General features: G+C 39.6%; 5 protein-coding genes across 5 annotated transcripts; 2 read left to right on the forward strand and 3 right to left on the reverse strand.

Annotated features, from left to right (window-relative positions):
* Nucleotides 1-3,794: 3,794 nt before the first annotated feature.
* On the reverse strand, nucleotides 3,795-6,699 carry GCK72_003496 (uncharacterized protein; the record flags this gene model as incomplete). The annotated part of the gene is made up of 4 exons (XM_053724089.1): nucleotides 3,795-3,888; nucleotides 4,369-4,775; nucleotides 5,390-5,668; nucleotides 6,652-6,699. The coding sequence occupies 4 exons, from the start codon at nucleotides 6,697-6,699 to the stop codon at nucleotides 3,795-3,797; spliced, it is 828 nt and encodes a 275-aa protein (XP_053592734.1).
* Nucleotides 6,700-9,030: 2,331 nt separating this feature from the next.
* On the reverse strand, nucleotides 9,031-10,157 carry GCK72_003497 (uncharacterized protein; the record flags this gene model as incomplete). The annotated part of the gene is made up of 3 exons (XM_003107317.2): nucleotides 9,031-9,312; nucleotides 9,775-9,872; nucleotides 10,046-10,157. The coding sequence occupies 3 exons, from the start codon at nucleotides 10,155-10,157 to the stop codon at nucleotides 9,031-9,033; spliced, it is 492 nt and encodes a 163-aa protein (XP_003107365.2).
* A 164-nt stretch (nucleotides 10,158-10,321) lies between these two features.
* GCK72_003498 (uncharacterized protein) lies at nucleotides 10,322-12,229 on the forward strand (the record flags this gene model as incomplete). The annotated part of the gene is made up of 3 exons (XM_053724090.1): nucleotides 10,322-10,382; nucleotides 11,400-11,525; nucleotides 11,568-12,229. The coding sequence occupies 3 exons, from the start codon at nucleotides 10,322-10,324 to the stop codon at nucleotides 12,227-12,229; spliced, it is 849 nt and encodes a 282-aa protein (XP_053592735.1).
* On the reverse strand, nucleotides 10,512-12,887 carry GCK72_003499 (uncharacterized protein; the record flags this gene model as incomplete). Its single annotated transcript, XM_003107426.2, has 4 exons — nucleotides 10,512-10,586; nucleotides 11,149-12,423; nucleotides 12,482-12,628; nucleotides 12,777-12,887. The coding sequence occupies 4 exons, from the start codon at nucleotides 12,885-12,887 to the stop codon at nucleotides 10,512-10,514; spliced, it is 1,608 nt and encodes a 535-aa protein (XP_003107474.2).
* A 952-nt stretch (nucleotides 12,888-13,839) lies between these two features.
* GCK72_003500 (uncharacterized protein) lies at nucleotides 13,840-15,309 on the forward strand (the record flags this gene model as incomplete). Its single annotated transcript, XM_003107384.2, has 7 exons — nucleotides 13,840-13,935; nucleotides 14,149-14,277; nucleotides 14,327-14,448; nucleotides 14,524-14,638; nucleotides 14,682-14,763; nucleotides 14,808-14,922; nucleotides 15,210-15,309. The coding sequence occupies 7 exons, from the start codon at nucleotides 13,840-13,842 to the stop codon at nucleotides 15,307-15,309; spliced, it is 759 nt and encodes a 252-aa protein (XP_003107432.2).
* Nucleotides 15,310-19,182: the final 3,873 nt, after the last annotated feature.

The raw sequence follows: 19,182 nt of genomic DNA on the forward strand, positions 1-19,182 counted from the left end.
ATCAATAGAGCGCGTCTGCATAGGTAATCCTGGTCTCATCGTGTAATAGTCCTTCCCTACACCTTCACTCACCATAAATTTCGTGTAGAAAACCAGGACGGCGCATCCGAATAAAACATGAAGAGCTCCAATTAGAAATGCGGGTTTCAGCCGATTCTCGGATGGTATATCAATATAAACATTTCCAAGATAACTAGTGGTCAGAAGGAAACATTGAAAAAGGCAGAACGTTGACACGTGGTACACACAACGGGAGATCTGGAAAAACGTGTTGGTTGCACGAGAGCACTAGTTTCAAACTAACCAAATAAAATCCGTCTAAATCTACAGTAATATATGCAAACATGAGACACCAACTGGATACAAGTGAGCCGATAAATCCGAGTTGAATATTCCAAAGTTTTTGAACTCTAGGCAAAATTTCAGAGGAGACATCTTTACTATTAACAAACACCAGATTCTGTATGTTTGTGTGTGTGTCGCCGATCCCACAGCCTTTCCTACTGGACCGATTTCCTTCAAAGATGGACCAAAAGATCAGAAATTTCCCCCGCATGATGCCCGTCTTTTTCTTTTTTCAAAATTCTCGAAATGACACCTTCTGAGCCAAAAACACTGATAAAGCATAGGGGAATGAAAAACGGAAAAAGAGGCGTGAAACTGTCGACCTAAGCGTCGTCATTTCTTTCCTTTCTTCGGCTTGCATTTTCCGTGGGCCGCGTGGTTGAGGGCGGCGTGTCGACGCGTCCGATCTGGCAAGTTATGCGTCGTTGACTACAGTTAGTTATTAGTTCGATCCAGAGGGCGAAGAAAGATTTTTAATATATATTTTTTTTAATTCGGAAAAAAGAGATATCCGAACGTGTCGTCTGTTTCCAATAAGGAAAAATACGGTCCGCGTTCGAAAAAGCGAAGACGTGAAAGATGTTTTGGTATCATAAGATTCAGAAAAGTTGATGATTCCAGCCGTATCGTTTTTCTCCAGATTGATCAATATCATACAAATACGGGCAGTTTTCTGGGGACAGCTAAAAGGGGATGGATAAGTTGTGGATGGATTCAAGCTAAAAGGGGATGGATTCATTTCCAACATTTACTTTTTCTTCTTACCACGGTTTTAGCTCCGCCTACTTTTTTTCGTGTAAAATACAGTGAAAAGCAGAAGTTGCATGAAGTCCAGACATTGGGGCCACGTAAAGCACATTCTTTTGAACTCTTCATGCTCCATCGCTCAGAATCAGATGTGAGATTGAAGCTCGGAGGAGTTGATGGGATACAGGACATTCAACGCATGACACAGGAGTCGGTGAAGAAAAACGACGAAAAGAAGACGTCGGGCACTGCTATCCGGACTTGAGATTGTCCAGAATCCATGGCAAATGTTGCGAGCATTTGTTAGCAAAACGTGAGGAATCAAACGAGCAACGAAATGGGACTGGATGATTGGAATATAGAAAAGTTTGTCGATGAAGCCGCTAGACGTATCGCAGAAGGAATGGTGAAAGCTATGGAAAAGGCGTGTCGTGAAAACCCCCGATTTCGCGAACAAGTCCTACAACACGAACGGATGAGAATAGCTGAACTAAGAGAGCAAGTCAAGGATAATGTGAGTGAGCAGATTCAAGAATGGGTTGAAAAGCGGGCAAAGGCAGAACAGCAAAGAAAGCAGAAGCTGAAACAACGCAAACAACAACGGAAAGATCGTAAGAAGAAAACTAAGAGACATAGACGCAGGACATGGATAATTTTCCGAGAGTTCGTTATGATATTTCCCTGTCAAATAGTAGCTCTTGAACTGTTGGGGATCAAGTTTAAGAGTTACGAAGATGCTAATTTATCTCCAATCATCCTCGAAGAAACATTTGTTCCAAGAAATAAGAAAAAGAAAAAGTTGAATTAGTGCTACGAATACAAGAAACTGGAACACGGACAAATTGAACTCATGCATATTGGTATCAATCACGTACCCTTGCGGACGTAATAAATTATTATTATTATTATTATTATAACCTCGCTTATAGAGAAAAAGATCAACTTTTACTAACTTCAGAAAAATGAAGCTGCTGATTCAAATCGCATGGTAGCCAAACAAAAAGCTGTCAGGGTGACACAAAATTGAGGTTAAAAATCATGGCAGCTGATACAGCAGACAGACGATCTCTACAGTCTGACACTGAGAAGTCGAACAGCAACAGAACCAACAGTAAAAATTGGAAACAGCAGCGAAAAAAGTCCGAAGATAATCTAGAAGGGTTTCAGTAGCTTCCCGGGCAGCTGCCAGACGATCAGAAAAGCCCGATGGTGTAACGGCGAGAAGAAAGGAGCTCTCACTATACCAGAAGGATGGATCAAATTTGTTCATATTGCGAGGGGCAATACTTCAAAGCTAAGTTCGACTTTCAAATGGCGAAGGTCGGTGCGTTCAAGAACCCGATCTGTCAATTTCGGCAACGTTGACTGTAGTCAGTTGTATCAAACCCATGTTGGGACATGGAATATTTTTTCTTATATTCAGATATAGAAAAAAGAGGATTCAAAGCGTGTCGTCCGTTTCCGGATTGATCCACAGAGGCGATATGAATGATTTTTTGTCACCGTCAGAGTCAGATAAACAGGAGATTCCAAACGTGTCGTCTGTTTTTGGATTAATTACGATCCACTGTAACACCTAGAAGGGTGGTGTTGAGAAGGAGGTTTAGTCGCCGTTAGGCGACGTGAACCGACTGGTAATAAATACTAGCAAATAATAATAAATGGTATACAAATGTGAGACACCATCGATTGTTTTTTATATCATTGCGTTCTTCTGACAACGGATAGAATATCGATTGGGATAGAATGAAGTGAGAAGCGAAAAAGTGCCAGACGATGAAGTGAGTCCATGGAGAAGTGTAGACAGAAGTGAATTGAACGGATAAATTGGAAAAAGAGACGATTGGATTGATAAAGAATAGAAGTAGATTAAAAAGCGCGTGTCGAGATTGTAATCTGCCTCTGGTTTCTGCATCAATTTTGCTGTTAGCTCTGTTTCCGTAGTAGAACATTTGGAAATCAATAAATGTGGGAAGAAGAGGTAGGGATGGAGTAGAAGAAAGGGGCAAATGAGAGAAAGGAGAGAGGTCTTGGACCATGAACATTGTGCGACTGTACACAATACTGAGTCTAGAGATTTTGGAGGAGAAGGGGGGCGTGGCCAATCTTGGGGATGAAAATGTATTGAAAACTTGTCGGGAAATAAGATAACTGAAGGAGAAAATGAAGAAAAAAAATTAGAAAAAATAAAATTCGCTGCGTCGGCATGCCCACTTGATACGCAGCTTAATCACTTTCATTGAAAACTATTTCAACTTTGCCGAGAGTTTGGTGGAAGAGTAGATTTACTGTAGGCGACCTTTTCAATCACCCCGGTTTTCAGTAAAGCGCAAGAAAGATCAGCCACGCGACGCGACCGCAACCTACAACAGAGAAAAAATTGAAAAAAAACCAATAAAAATGAATAAATAAGAAAAAATAATAAAGAAGTTTGAGAAATAAACTGATCTACTTTGACGCCGCGTCTTTTCGCTACCTGTTGTCCGCCAAAAGATTATCAAATAATTTTTAGAATAAATTTTTGAAAACGAAAAGAGAAAAAACATAGAGTTTTGGGGAGAGAAATTGAAAGGCACAACAGAGATGATCGACAAAAAATGACTAAATGGGGGGAAATCTAGAAATCTAAATAACAAATTTTGAGCATCGAAACAGCAAACAAACGGGGCCTAAACAAAGAAAAACACCAGAAAATCGGAAAATCAATGAAATTTAAATTTTTGATGATGTGGATTTCGTGGTGATGGTGTCAATGGCAATGGGGAGATTCGTCGGAGACTATTCATGTACACGTATCTGGAAAAATATTAATTTTTGTTGGAAAAAATGAAAAACTTGTCATTTTTGTATGCCAAAAACTGAAAAAATCTATAAAAAACGATGTATTTTCAAGCTTTCGAAAATTAACTGAGGCTAACTCAACTTTGTAGTTTGTAGTCTTAGCCTCAGTAAATTCGAAAACTGGAATTTCGCCAATTTTGGACCAAATTCGTTGATTTTTCGACTTAAAATTAAAACAATAACACTGGAATAAGTCAGTCGGGGAAAAAAAGTGCCAAAAATGCGATAATTTCGATTAAAATCACTGATTTTCAAGTCGCTCGGTTTTTACTGAGGCTAAGTGATTTTTGTAGTTTGTAGTCTTAGCCTCAGTAAATTTGGAAACAGTTGAAATATCAGCCATTTTTCCATTATTTTTGACATTTTTCCAGCACAAACCTGCTAAAAAAGATGAACAAAACGCGAAACCATACGAGTTGTGACCTATGCGCCCACATCGCCCGCCAACACGCCGCCACGTCACGAAACCGTGCCATATAGAAGAAAGGAGACCGCCCGAATGAGAATAACGCATCGCTCATTCCAATATACTTCCGCCACAAAGGAATCGAATCGAGCACGAAAATCTGAACGTCTCGTGGCACACCGCCGTTGCTGTACGCTGTCTGAAGGGCTTCGAAGCAACTGGAGTGATTCTGATGACCCGAAACACCGTAAGAATCGAACGAGATGACGGTGTCGGCTGACAGTACTTCCACGTGGCGCATCACGATTTGACACAGAGAGTTACGGTCCCACGTGTCGCCGTCACGGAATTCATCGTAGTCGAGACAGATGACGTCACTGGAGGAGATTCCGAGTTTCGAGGCGGCACGAGACAGCTCACGAGCACGGATTTTACCCTGAAAATAGGAAAAAAATTAGTCAGAAAACACTAGAATCAGTGAAAATTCAAAGTTTACTGAGGCTGAGCAGCTACAAACTACAAAACTCAGTTAGCCTCAGCAAAACTTGAAGTGTCTGTAATTCGACGGATTTCACTGATTTTTAGTTCGAATATTGTCGAGATTCCGAAACTTTTTCGTCTTCCCAATCATTTTCCGCAAAAAAACCGCTTAAAATGATCAAAAAAGACAAAGTTACATCACTTCCAATTTTTTGTTGAGGCTAACCGAGATTTGTAGTTTGTAGTCAGTTAGACTCATCAAAGTTTACTGAGGCTAAGCAGCTACAAACTACAAAACTCAGTTAGCCTCAGCAAAATTGAACGTTTCGCATTTTTCAGTCATTTTTGATGCGTTTTCGGAGTTTAGTTGTTGAAAAACGGGAAAACGATCATAAATTGAAAAAAATGGACTATTTTTGAAAATCAGCTAAAAATCATGAATTTCACATGGCAATGTTCACTGAGGCTAATTGACAATAACTACAAACTTCAATTTCAAGTTAGCCTCAATAAAACTCAAAACTAGCGCATTTTTGGTGTTTTTCGCTTCTTTTTCGCAGTTTTACTCACCAATCCATCGAAATCTCCATTCGAAACGCACAACACAAAAACGCGATGACCTGCGTGAGTGAGTGCTCTGATAGTGGGCGAAAAGAACATAGTCTCATCATCAGGGTGAGCAATTAGAAGAAGAATACGAGATTTCGGGGCTAATGGGATAGGATACGAACGGACGGCGAATAGAAATAGAAGAACAAAGACAAGAATAGAGATTAGAATTATTAGAGGAAGCATCGTTGTGTTGATGGTGTTTGGTGATATGATGAGGAAGTTGGCGACGGTGGATATCTGAAAAAATGAATAGAAAATTGAGATTTTTAGCAACATTTTCGAGTGAAAACTAGAAAAAAGGGTAGATGAGAAGGTGGGCACGGTCTCCTACACGTGAAAATTTTTATTAATTTGCACGTCGTCTGCGTCTCTCACTGTGATTTTAATCTCTCGTTTTCTCTTTATAGACGTAACTTTAAGCTATCTGGTGACTTGGTAGAAGCAGGATTTTGATTGATTTTTATGAAAAGTAGATGGAGGAAGACATTCCCAGCATTTTCATATATTAAACATATTATTCTGCCGTCTATGGAGCTCATAATCTCTTGTGTAATCGAATGGAGTATTTTGACCCATTTTCGGAGATGTAGTCTACTTTTCGTTCAAAATTGGATAGAAGACTGTTAATGAAGGCTTCCGTAAGCAGTTTGTAAACCGAAACCGTTCAGAAAAACATCAGATGGATGAAAAAATTAGGAATTCAGTAGATAATACGATGATTTTCTACTGCCGATGACCTAATTACGATGTATTTCAAAAATCGCTTGCCATGAGTTTTTAGAGAATCTGAAATTAATCAGTTTGCACCTTGAAATTTTGATTTTAGGCAAAAACTGAAAAAGTTGATTCAAAAATTCAATTTCAGTACAAAAATACGATTTTTCGTACTTTTTGGCAAATATCTTGAAAACAAAGTGAAAAATCAAAAAACTGGCCCCATGCGAAGTTTCTAAATTTCATTCTGATTCGGATGAGCCATAAATCGATAATTTTCGTTGAAAAATAAAAAAGTAGATGCATATATAAGAATTACTACTCAGTCGAAGGAACTTCTTAAAACTAGATCAACTTTTTTATTTTCCAATGAAAATTCTTGATTGACGGCTCATTAAAATCAGAATAAAATTTAGAAACTTTGCAAGATGCCACATTTTTGAAGTTTGACCTAATTCTTGAGAAAAATCGGAAAATGTGCAGGAAATTTGCCATTTTGAACTGACATCGAAAATTGGGATCTGCTTTTGTGGTTTTGCTCCAGGAAGATTCATTCTACTTGAATAATGATCAGATCAAGAATTTCTACAACCCCATGGAAACAGTTTTTAATCAAATGTCGTAATTAGGTATACGGTATCTCAGGTGACTGAATATTGGTTGAGAACGGAGTGTATAGGAACATAAAAAGATTTCCGGCCGGTTTTTCAGAGCTAAACGATCACTAACAACTTGTTCAACAAAATTATAGCGCATGAACAACAATTAGTCGATTACATTTCTCAAATTCGGTCAAGTTTCCCAGTTTTTCTGTTTCTCGTTCACTGGCTTCCAAAGCCTAAGTTCATATTACTATTGCATATCAAAATGTAGGGATTTTTTTCCTCTATTCGTTTTGAAAACTTCCTGTCAAGTTGATACTTTTCCTTGAAGCTAGAGCGTTGTAAACAATTGCCCTACTTTTTTCTCAAAAATAGCCAAGGACAATACTCAGCGTGAAAGGTCAGATGATGTGGAAATTTATTTAGAATTTTTTACGCGCAGGAGACCGTGGGTGGGTTCATTAATCATTCATATTTTATACATTTCCAGTTTCTTCTACTTTTTTTTGCATAGGTATGAAAATGAGTTAGCTGAGGTTAAAGATTGAAAAATTGAAAAAAAAAAACCAAAATTTCGAAGTTTACTGAGGCTAACTGATCTTGTAGTTTGTAGAGAGTTAGCCTCAGCAAACTCAAAAAATCGAATTTCGGCAATTTTGGACCGAATTCGTTGATTTTTCAAACTAAAATTAGAATAAAAACACTGGGATCAGTAATTTAGAGCCGCAAAAGTGGAAAAACTACAAAATCGATAAAAATCACTGATTTTCAAGACGTTCGGTTTATACTGAGGCTAACTCAATTTTGTAGTTTGTAGTCTTAGCCTCAGCAAAGCGTTAAAAATACCCAAATTCAACAATTTTTCATGTTTGCGAAGCGCGTTTTGGCTCAAAATGAGAAGAACTGCTTCAGATACGTATCAAATCAAGAAAAAAGAGAGAAAGTGAATCTTTTCGCCAAAAAAACCAAAAAAAATCGGGGACAAAAACTATATCGAAGAGCGGAAATTGGGTAGCTACTCATAACAAAAACTACAAAAAACAATAATACAGCGGGTTGTCTAGAATTTGAATAACAAATTGAGAAAACCACAAAAAGAAGCGAAAAATCGAGAAAAAGCAAAGAAAATTTGTGCATTCCTCCCCTCGTTTTCTTCTAAAAATGCATCATATCATCTGCGTCTCTCTCGGGGAAACCAATCTCTCGTCTCTTTTTTCTCAATACAGAGAGATAGTCATCGAATAGAACGTTGCGAACACAAATGTACTGGGAGGTCTCTCTCTCTCTCAGGAAGAACAAAAAAATGACGAGAGGGCAGAGGTGAGAGGAAAGAGGAAGCGGAGGACCAGCTGACCGTTGTCGTCGTCGTCGTTGTACCTGCTGCCACCACACATTTCTTATTGATTTTGAGACGGGCAGATATGACAAGTGGTACGCGTCGGAGGTGCGCCAGACACGATATGTCGAGTTTAATGAGAAAATCTCGAAAATTACGGGTTTTAAAACGTTTTCCCGGAAAAATATAAAGAATTCAGCTGGAAAAAGCACTATTTGAAAACGTCATTGATCAGATCTTCTGTTACAAAGACTACAAAACTTGTAGTTTTGGAGCAGAAAATCTAGAAAAAAATTCTTGGAATTGGAGACTAGAATACGCTGATTGGAAGTGACGAAATTACAACTTTGCTGGAAAAAACAGAAAGAAAAAACGATTTTCTGATCTTCTCCGAATCCGAAACACCAACGTTTCGAAACGTGGATCATTGACCGGACTGAACTCAAAAATTCTTGGATTTCTCAGCGTTTTCTTATTTAAAAAAGTTTTTAACATCAAGAATCATACAAAAAAGGAAAAAATCCGAACCGAAATCAAGAAAATTCATAAAATTGTCATTTTTTGCTGAGGCTAACTCAATTTTGTAGTTTGTAGTCTTAACCTCAATAAAATTCGAAAGAGATGAAGTTTATCAATTTTCTGCAATTTTTGGCGATTTTATGTTGAAAATTGGCATCATTTTCACAGTTTCTCAATTAAAACTATTAAAAAATATCAAAATTTGATTAAACAATGACCATTTTCCGTTTTGCTGAGGCTAACTCAATTTTGTAGTTTGTAGTCTTAGCCTCAGTAAAGGTTGCTGAGGCTGCGTTCCTTTGAATTAGATAGAATTTCGATGATTTTGAGTTATTTTCACGCATTTTCTCAACTTCAAAGTGAAAAAATCAACTTAAACCCTAAAATTGACCTAATTTCCCCATTTCCAACCCCTTCAAATTACCAATTTATTGTGTGGCAATCTGCTGACTGCCCAATTCCTCTTGTCCCTCCGTAACGCCCGTTTTCGTCTCAATACTCTTAATAAACTCCTCAAAAGTCTGCGAATTCGCACTTTGCGGCAATCGTAGCGAATCGCCGAACGTCTGTTTCATCGCCGCGCCAAACTGGCGAGGAGTGTTGACGTGGAGGAGTGCAGAGACACCGACAATGATGCAAGTGAATCCAGATACTGTGATGATCGTCGCGACGCCGAGAGCTTTTCCAGCGAATGCGGCTCCCGAGAGAAGCTGGAAAGAAATATGTCAATTTTGAGAAGATGATAATGAAAATTCAGTTGAAATGGAAAATTTTTGAGTGTTTCAAGTTTGTTGTGTTGAGAGAATTGAATCGATTTAAGCAAAAATGAAGCAGAAATCCTAAATTTCAAAACAATTAGCAGAAAAATCCGTCGAAAAATGAGCGATTTAGAGAATTTTGAAATATTGCTGAGGCTAACTGATTTCTGTAGTTTGTAGTCAGTTAGCCTCAGCAAATTCTGCTGAGGCGAAGCGACTACAAATTACTAAGTAGAGTTAGCCTCAGTAAAACTCAAAATCAACCTTTTTTGTACGAATTTACTTAATTTTTGGATTAAAAACCACGATTTTTCACTATTTTTCCGCCGAAAACCACCAAAGTAGTTCGATTTTTGATTTTACTAAGCGACTACAAACTACGAAGTAGAATTAGCCTCAGTAAAGTCTTCCTACCTGTGTGGCGGCAAGATCGGCTGCTTCCGGTTGTCGTGCGTGCTTCCACGCACTCCGAATACCGAGAAGAAGTGTGACAAGAGATGTTCCACCGATTACTGCAATTTCAGATTCAAAAAATGAATTTTCAGCGATGAATAGGCTCCGCCCCTATTGCTTAAACGGGGCAAAATGATGCAAAATTCAGCTAAAAACTCCTTTTTTTGCTAATAATTGAGTCAAAATACGCGCCATTTCTACAAAAGTGGGCGGAGCCTCTTTCTGTACACACCAGATTTAACAAAACCAGCCGTATTGCTCGTATCAATGTTATCCAAAGCGACAAGAGCGTGTCCCGACAAAGTGGACGGTTGGCTTGTGCTCACTGCGTTCACGTCGCCCATACACCTGAAGCCACGTGGCAATCTATCGATTTTCCGGGATTTCAGGAGGGAAAGAGATATTTTATGCCATTTTAAAGGCGAAAACCATTGAAAACAGTAAAAATTGGGATGGACACAAACCAAATTTAATGTTTAAAATACAAGAGGGCGTGAAAATAAATATAATGGAGATAAATAGAGAGGAGGAGAGTGTTGATTTCAATAAAATAAGTTATATTCTTCCAGGTTACCTTAGTGATAACTGGAAGGGAAGAAGGGAACATTCGAATAAAAATAAGACGTGGGAGACCATTTTTAACAGTGAATTTGAATAAATAAAACAATTTAAATGCCAATTTTTGCTTCTTCTGAAGATTAGTCACTTCCAGATCCTGAACCAGAGCTTCTCGATGGGGAACGACGTTTGCGGTGCTTCTTTGACTTCTTTTCCTGAAATTAGGTATTTTTAATGAGTTTTTCATGAAATTGAGTGCTTTCTACATACTTAGAACCATACTTGTCAAATCACGGGCCGGCCCGCGGGCCGGGCTCGCTGAAAATTTCAGGGCCCGGGCCGACCCGCAGGGCCCGCAGCAAAAAATTATTTTTGAAAAATAGAATTGAAAGTCTTGGAAATTAAATTTTTTCTTCGGTTTATACTAAAAAGAGGTCGGGGGATTCGATAAGACTACTTTCAGAAGCCTCCAGCAAGTTCTTGATCCTGATTCTGATCATCGGCTGATTTTTTTTTCAATATTTTGACGGGCCGAACGGGCCGGAAGATTTTTTTAGCGGGCCCGGCCCGGCCCGTGACAAGTATGCTTAGAACCGATGATCAGAGAAAATAGGGGTTTACTGAGGCTAAGAAACTACAAACTATAAAATCTTCTTAGCCTCAACCAACGTTGCTGAGGCTAGTTAAATTTTGTAGTTTGTAGCCACGTAGTCTCAGCAAACTTCATTTTTCGTTCATTTTGTCGGATTTCGGCTCATTTTTTGCACTAATTTTTACCTTCTTATGCTTCTTGGCGGCCTTTTTCTCCTTCTTAGCCTTCTTACGACGACGTTCCTCCTCTTCCGAATCTATTGATTCATCCGAATCTGTATCATTCGGACGTCTCTTCTTCGGCTCCGGACTACTCTTCTGAAGCGTCTTCTCCACAACTTCTTCATCAGATTCCGACTTTTGACGTGGACGACGAGGCGGCGACGGGCTCTTATTCTTCTCAGCGAACTTGCGTGGCGGTGGGGATCTACTTTTAGACGACGATGGAGAACGACGTCTTCTAACGGGTGGAGAACGACTTCTGGAGCCTCCACCACGACGTTTCGGTGGGGATCCACCACGTCTTCTGACCACCGGACTTTTAGATCTCGATGGGGATCGTCGTTTTCTCGCTGGCGGTGGGGACTGACGTCTTCTGATTGGAGGCGACTTTGAGCCTGATGGAGAGCGACGTCTTCTGACTGGAGGCGACTTTGAGCCTGATGGAGAGCGACGTCTTCTTACAATTGGAGGAGATTTGGATCCAGAAGGCGATCGACGTCTTCTAGCTGGAGATTTCGAGCGTGGCGAAGGACTTTTACTCTTGGATTTCGATCTCTTCGCGGCGGCAACCGAAGCTATGGCCTTCCGACGAAGCTCCGCCTCCTCATGTCGCTTTTTTCGCTCAATTTCTCGACGACGTGTCTCCTCTTCACGCTCTTTTTCATCACGGACAGGGCGGTTGCGATCATTCCGATCGTTACGGTCGTTACGATCTCTATTGTCACGGTCACGTGGCGGTGGGGAACGTCTTCTAGGTGGGCTCCTTCTGGAATCTCTACCATCTCTATCCCGTCTCGGTGGGGACCGCCCAACCCGTCTTGGTGGCGGCGACCGTCCGTCTCTTCTAGGTGGACTTCTCCTTCTCGGTGGAGACCCTCCACGTCTTCCTGGTGATCTAGATGGCGCCCCGCCAACTCTCTCGGGACTAGCATTACGTCTAGGCGGTGTCTTTCTCGGGCTCAACGCTCTCGCCGGTATCCGATCGTCTCTGACCTGTTTCTCACGAGCGGGACCAGTGTACCGTCCGTTGCTCAATGTCTTATAGCGATTCGTCCAATCGTTATCCTCCCGGGCGTCTCCTTTGTCTTCCCGATCGTTTGTCTTCATCTCAGCCATCTTTTTATTAACGAGAGACGCTGGAATTCCGTCTTCCGATGCATTCGCCTCGATTAGAAGGTTCCAGAGCTCTCCGACGAATTCACGAGCACGACGGGCATTCAGGAAACCGGTTACATTGATCTATAAGTCAAAAATAGGTTAGAAATCCAAAAAATGCAAAAAAATCAATAATTCTTACCTGCAACAACTTCGGATTCAGATCTTTCACCTCCAACTGTGACAAAATATACTCGACGACCACGTCATCCTCCATTCCCAATATCTCATTTACACGAGATGTGATCCACGGTTTGATGACGTCCATATTGCAGCGATTCAGGTCGATCTTGAAGAAAAGAGAGCCATATTGCTGGTTTAAACCTTTAATTATCGAGTATTAGAACTTTTTTCCGGAAAATTTTACTTTTTTTCTTTTTCTCGTTAGATTTTGGAGAAATTAGTGGTTTTAGGGGATTCTTGTTTTAAAATCTCACTTTTTGCTCTAATTGAGTCTCGAATTTCATCGTTTTCAGCAACTTTTTCTCCTTATCCGAGAATCGACCATCCTGCTCAGAACTAGCGCCTCTGAAGAAGCCGGCGTCCATTTTGGAACGCTGAAAATCAAGATTTTAAATGAATTAATTGATTTTTCGGGTTTTGAAGCTGAAAAAATACAAGAAATCAATAGAAACTATGGGTAAATGACGAGAGAAAACGCAAGAATAAATCGGAAACTTGGCACGAGAAACACGTCAGCCGGGACGTTTGCGTGTTTCTCGTGCTACGCTTGCGCCTTTTAGTTTTTGGCGCGGTATTTAAATTTAGATAATTGAATAAACCAATTTTCAGTCGGACACATTTTCAATGATTAAAAAACAAAGAGCAAATCATGTCACAAATCCCATAATTTAATCAAATCCCAAGAAAAGTCTCCAAGAAGGGAGCAGGTGACAATTTCATTAGGAAACCGCCCAAGCGTATAATTTACATTGGTCTCGCCGGCTGCTCTCCCGATTCTTTGAGCTTTTTGAAGCATTTATTTTCAGATTTCCTCTCTAGAAATGGGCTCCGACACGTGGATTTGTCCGTCGGGACCGCCCGGATATTATCTAAAAATTCTACACTTAATTGGTCTTGCTTCGGTCCCAATTAACTTTTTGTGTCTGTATTTAGTGTGGTTTCATACACCAAAAGATTCTAAATTTCGGTATTGTTTGGCTTATGTTCAGGTGAGGCTTAGCGAATTTGTAGTTTGTAGTTTCCGGAGCTTCAGCACTGCAGTTTTACTGAGGCTAAGTCACTTTTGTAGTTTGTAGTCATTTAGCCTCAGCAAAAAAGAAAAGTGCGTAATTCGGCTAGTTCTCGACCGATTCTCGTGATTTCTGTCTCAAAATGTTTGAAATTTAACGATATTTTCAAAAATCAATAACATAACTACAGAACAATTACCAAAAAATATGAGGGAATTTTCTACGGATTTTCATGATTTTTATTTCAAAAAATAGAAAATTGTAGTTTGTAGTCTTCCAGATAGTTGCATTTCTCGTCGAAGTCGACATGTCTTGGGTGTGTCCTGGTTACTATCTATTCCCAATGATGGGCGGTTATAATATCGCTCCAACCAACCAAATCTTCACTGGTCACCAGAATACTGTAAGTGCGCTCTACTGGACTCTCTATTACTGAAAAAGTGCAGCGGAGCGTATTTGCAGGTGTTCGGTTCGTTTAAGTTTTGTTTCGAATTGCCCAGCTTATTACTATGCTTCATTTATCGCCAAAATGCGGCGGCTGATTTGGATCAGGTAGGCTAAATTTTATTGGCCTAACTTTCTTTTTCTAGGCCACGGCCACCATCACTAATTTCAGAAGTTTAAACTCAACAAATATTTGATCTACACCGTAATTGCCACGTGTCACACTTTCCCCTTTGTCACTGCATTCTGTCTGTTGAACTCTGGTTTAAGCACTGACCAAATGGCGGTGCTTGTGCAGAGGGTGAGGCTTAGTGTAGTTTGTAGTTTGTAGTTTGTAGTCTATGACTCAGAATTGGCCAAAGTGTATTCATGTTCTCAATAACCGTGGATTTGTGATCTACGATCCGAGTGGAAATGAGTGGAGTGCGGCAGTGGGGTTGGCGGCGATGGCCTATATTTCGGTGTTCTCAGTGTGAGTTTTCTAGGCCACCTATAGGAATTTGGTTTTTTCGGCCACGGCCACCAATTTTTTTTCTAAAATTTTCAGATTCGGTGCATTTTTGGGTGTCCATACTATGTATATCCTACAAAAAGTCAGATTTCACCTGTCCCGTCAGACGTATTCCATTCATAAGACTGCAATGATTAATCTGGCGTTGCAGGTGATTTTGTAGTTTGTAGTCTGACCTTTTTCTCATTTTTCAGTGTCTAGTTCCCACATTTTTTGTGATTATCCCATTTAATATTATCTTTCTGGTGGTGTTAAATGACTGGTGGCAGTGGCAAGGTTAGATTTAAAAAAAAAAACTTTTTGATCTACTTGGTTTCCAGAATTCTCTACAAACTTGTTATTTGTTATGGCCGCCCACTCTATGGTCTCCTCTGCAATATTGATATTATCGAATCGAAGATTTAAAAACTTGATTGCGGAGAAGATTTTAATAATGTAGGTAATGTTTGTCAGTGCAGAACTACCAAGTTACAGTGACCAAAATTTTCAAATTCAGGTTACTTTTATAGATCAAATCCACCTCTCCATTTTTGTAGTTGACAACTTTTCGATAGCTCCGCCCACTTTCGAGATATCCACCTTTAAGGATGGTAAACTCGCTGTACAAGACTGCTATCTTCAAAGGAGCATATCTCAAAAGTGGGCGGAGCTATCGAAAAATTGTCAACTACAAAAATGAAGATCAAGTTTTGATCTACAAAACTAACGTAACTATTTTCCAGACCTCAACGCCTGATAGATACCTTCCAACCCTACAGTATACCGGTAGATATAACTTCATATCGAATTGCACCAACCGCGACTTCAATGTCTCCGATTTAAACTTTTTCCAGATATTTATTTTTGATTTTGTAAGAAACTACAGTACTCAAATTGTTTTTCTCTGACCTGATGATGACTACAAACTACAGAATTATTCGGTGTTCAAAATATGTTTAATTCGCCGAAGTTTGACCCGAAAACCCGTAAAATCGGTTGAAAAATGACATTATAACAAGATTTATCATTTTTGCTGAGGCTAACTCATTTTTATAGTTTTTAGTCAGTTAGCCTCAACAAACTTTACTGAGGCTAACTAACTACAAACTACAAAAACCGGTTAGCCTCAACAAAAATGAAATTTCATAACTTTTTTTTTCTGCTCTCCCATATTTCAAGAGTCCTCCTTTTCGCTTCTTCTTTTTTTCGAAAAATAAAGAATTTGTTCTAGAAGAAGGCAGATGGGTGCAAGGAGATAGGAAATTTCAAGTCATCTTTCTCTTCTTTTTCTTTTTTTTTCTTAGACTTTCGGACAACGAGAGTGAGAGAGTATGTGAGACGGAGAGACGCAGAGAAACGAGAAAGAGTGTAATCGTCGAAATGTGTGTGTATGTTGTCTTGAAATTCGGAGGGTCCCTTCCTTGAGAATTTCAGTTTTCTGGACTACAAACTACAATTTTCCAGGACCTTGAGACCTCTAGAATGCTTTTCTATAACAGTTTTGGATCCTGCGGCGCTAAAACCGGCTGGGGCGCCTTCAGCGCAAAAATGGTTCCTGTAGGGATCTTGTAGAAACAGCTATCTTTAAAAGCGTGTATCTCAAAAGTGGGCGGAGCTATCAAAAAGTCGTGAACTAGAAAAATGAAGATTTAGGTTTGATCTACAAAAGTATTTTACATTCAAAAAATACGGATCCAATCTGAAGTCATGACGAAATCTCAAAGTTTTTGAATTCTCAGTCGTTCTAAATTGGCGTCTCCAGGAGAAGCGATCGTTTACACTGAATTCTAAGCAGACCAAAATCTTCTTTAGGTATGAGGTTAAGCAGACCCATTTCTCAAGAGCCGAAAATTCTAAGCAGACCCGAACTATGCTAACTTGCTTCTCAAGAGTTAAGCAGAACCGAACCATCTGAACTGTGTTACTAAGCAAACACGACAGCCAACCATCACTAAGCAGACCCATCGAAGGCAATTCTAAGCAGATCCAACTCCTACAGATCTAGCTCCAAAGCCGTTTCTAAGCAGACCCGAACCACCTGGATGCCCGCTAGTCTCCGTTAAGCAGACCCATCCAAAACAGTGCTAAGCAGACCCAACTCCTGGTCCCTTACTCTCTCCCGAAATATCTTGCTCTTTCCTCCCCTCCTTTTCCCAATCGACCCCAAGTTCACTCTCCCAACCAAAAAGAAGAAAAGGGACAACCAGCAACGGACTCACTAAATTTCCAGAGTCCTCTCTGCGTCTCTCAATTTCATACACTCTCTCCCACTCCGACCCATTTCAACATTTTGCTCTGTCCGCACTCTCTAATTTCTCTGCGTCTCTTCACAAAGAGTTTCAGAAGGTTTCAGAGGTCCCACAGAGAGCAATGGGACCCGTCGGAAACGCCTTGTGGCGTGGAGAAAGAGAAAACAGACAAAGGAGAGACGGGCGGGGCGGAGGAAGAAGAAGAGTTTTCGTGTGTGTGTGTATGTGACTTCTTTCTACTGAAAAAGACGCCAACGCACTTTTTGTTGCAGATGTTTCAGAGAGTCTAAGCAGCTCTTTGTAGTTTGTAGTCTAATGGAAGGATCTGTCTGTTTTCCTGTTTGTCCGGATGTCCAGATGTCCAACCTCCCCATTCTAACTTCAGGGACTATAGGCTCCGCCCACTTGCAACTATCTCCCCTAGGCTCCGCCCACTTTTACAGTATTGATGTCTCTGTCTGCAGTCTTGCCCAGATATTTGAATATCAGCGGAATCGTTTGCCACGTTTGTTGGTTGAAAATTGCTTTATTTTGATTTTTTCGGTAGAAATTTTCAGAATTTTAATTTTATTCTCGAGAATTTCGCTATAAATTAAGCCTATTTCCACTATTTTCACGATATTTGCCCGATTTTTCTCTCTAAATCCTGCTGAAATTCTAGTTTTTATGAAATTTTCACCCCGATTTCCCCCCGGTTACCTGGTGCCACGTGGTGTCCACTCCCCGCCCATAAATCGCCCCAAAACAGAAATAAATCTTGAGAAATAAACGGGATAATTATCTCTTTCTGAGAGGGACAGGTGAACGGAAACGGAAGAAAAGAGCTCTCTGGAGAAAGAAAAGTCAGAAAGCGAAAGTGGGCGGAGTCTCGGGGTTAGATGACCACTAGATTTATTGCTTAATTTTTGGGACGACTTTTTCTTTTTTTTTTCAAAAAAAACTATTTTTCTCTGTTTGAAACCGATAAATTCGCGAAAATTCAAAACCGAAAAATAATTATTTGTATTTCAGAAAATAACGCAATCGCGCTCTAATGAGATATCAATTACGGCGGGAGTTTGAAGTTTAGAATTTTGCATTTCGAATTTTCACGATTTTCTAGATTTTTCTTTTATTTTCTGAAAGTTTCGGTAGTTTTTTACACTTTTTTGCTGAAATTTTATTGAATTTCAGTTTTTCTGCTTGCCAATGCTTTACTCTTTCTGGTAGTGGCTTCTGTGATAGTTTTTCTTCTTTTTTTTGTTGCCTTTTCCCGATTCTCGTGTAAAAATTGTCTGAAAAATCTAGTTTCCGCTTGCCATTCCGTATTTCTACTGAAACGTTTGCTGAGGCTAACTGACTACAAACTACAAAAATCCTTAGCCTCAGTAAAACTAGAATTTCTGTTTTTCTGGTTTCCTCGAATTTTTTTTTGTTTTCAGCGATTTTTCAAAGTAAATTCTAATTTTTTCCCTCTCCAAGACTATTTCATCAACTTTTTTCCCAAAAATCACTGATATTTCCTCCAATTTTTCCTATTTTGTTGAGGCTAACCGACTACAAACTACACAATTCAGTTAGCCTCAGCAAGTGCAAAATGTCACTTTTTCTCGTCAAATCCAGTCGAAGGAAAAAACTAATCTGAAATTCTCGTCGCACTAGTTCTCCGACATATACATATTCAAGAAGAAATTTCCAGATAAAAATGTTTTCAGCCGTCACTGACATTGCCCATTTTTCTTCTATTTTCTGATCTCTAAATCCTCAGAGCACACGTCTATTTTGTCACGCTTCATCTGAAACTTCTTCTTCTTCTTCCGAGCACTTCCTGAAGAGAGCCCATACCGCCCCTTTTGTGCTCTTTGTGCATTTCGGATAAGTCCCGTCTTTTTTCTCTAAAAAAGTAGAAAAAAGAAGTACTTTTTTTCGTGCTGAAATTAATTTCATTGCTCTTCTTCCTCCTTTTTTGTCTCTTTTCTTCTTTTTTTCTTCGTTTTTTTCTTGCTGAGGCTAAAACTAAAACTACTAAAAGAGCTTGAAGAGGTCCTGACCTCTTCAGAAGAAACTTCTTTTGATTTGCCCCCTTTTCACACAATTTTTATGAATTTCTGAATAGGGGTTGAGAAAAGAGAGAAACTTCTGAATGCACTTTTTTCCGCCACGATTTTTAGAGATTTTAGATTTTACTGACGCTAACTCATTTTTGTAGTTTGTAGTCGCTTAGCCTCAGTAAAGTTTATTTTTCGCATGAAAATTCACTCATTTTCCACGGAACATCGAGCCTAACTGACTATTTTCGAGTTTCGACCCATTTCTCCCCGATTTTAGCTGCAAATGGCGCTGAATTTTGTTTTATTTCCAATTTTTAAATAAAAAACCCCGAAATTTCACATATTTTCCACCAAAAAACTGGAAAATCCGTTGAAAACTGACTAAAATCTGTAAAAGTCAAAGAATTAGCTGAGGCTAAACCTTTTTGTAGTTTGTA

The sequence above is a fragment of the Caenorhabditis remanei genome, chromosome I (genome assembly GCF_010183535.1).
Source record: "Caenorhabditis remanei strain PX506 chromosome I, whole genome shotgun sequence".
Lineage (NCBI taxonomy): Eukaryota > Metazoa > Nematoda > Chromadorea > Rhabditida > Rhabditidae > Caenorhabditis > Caenorhabditis remanei.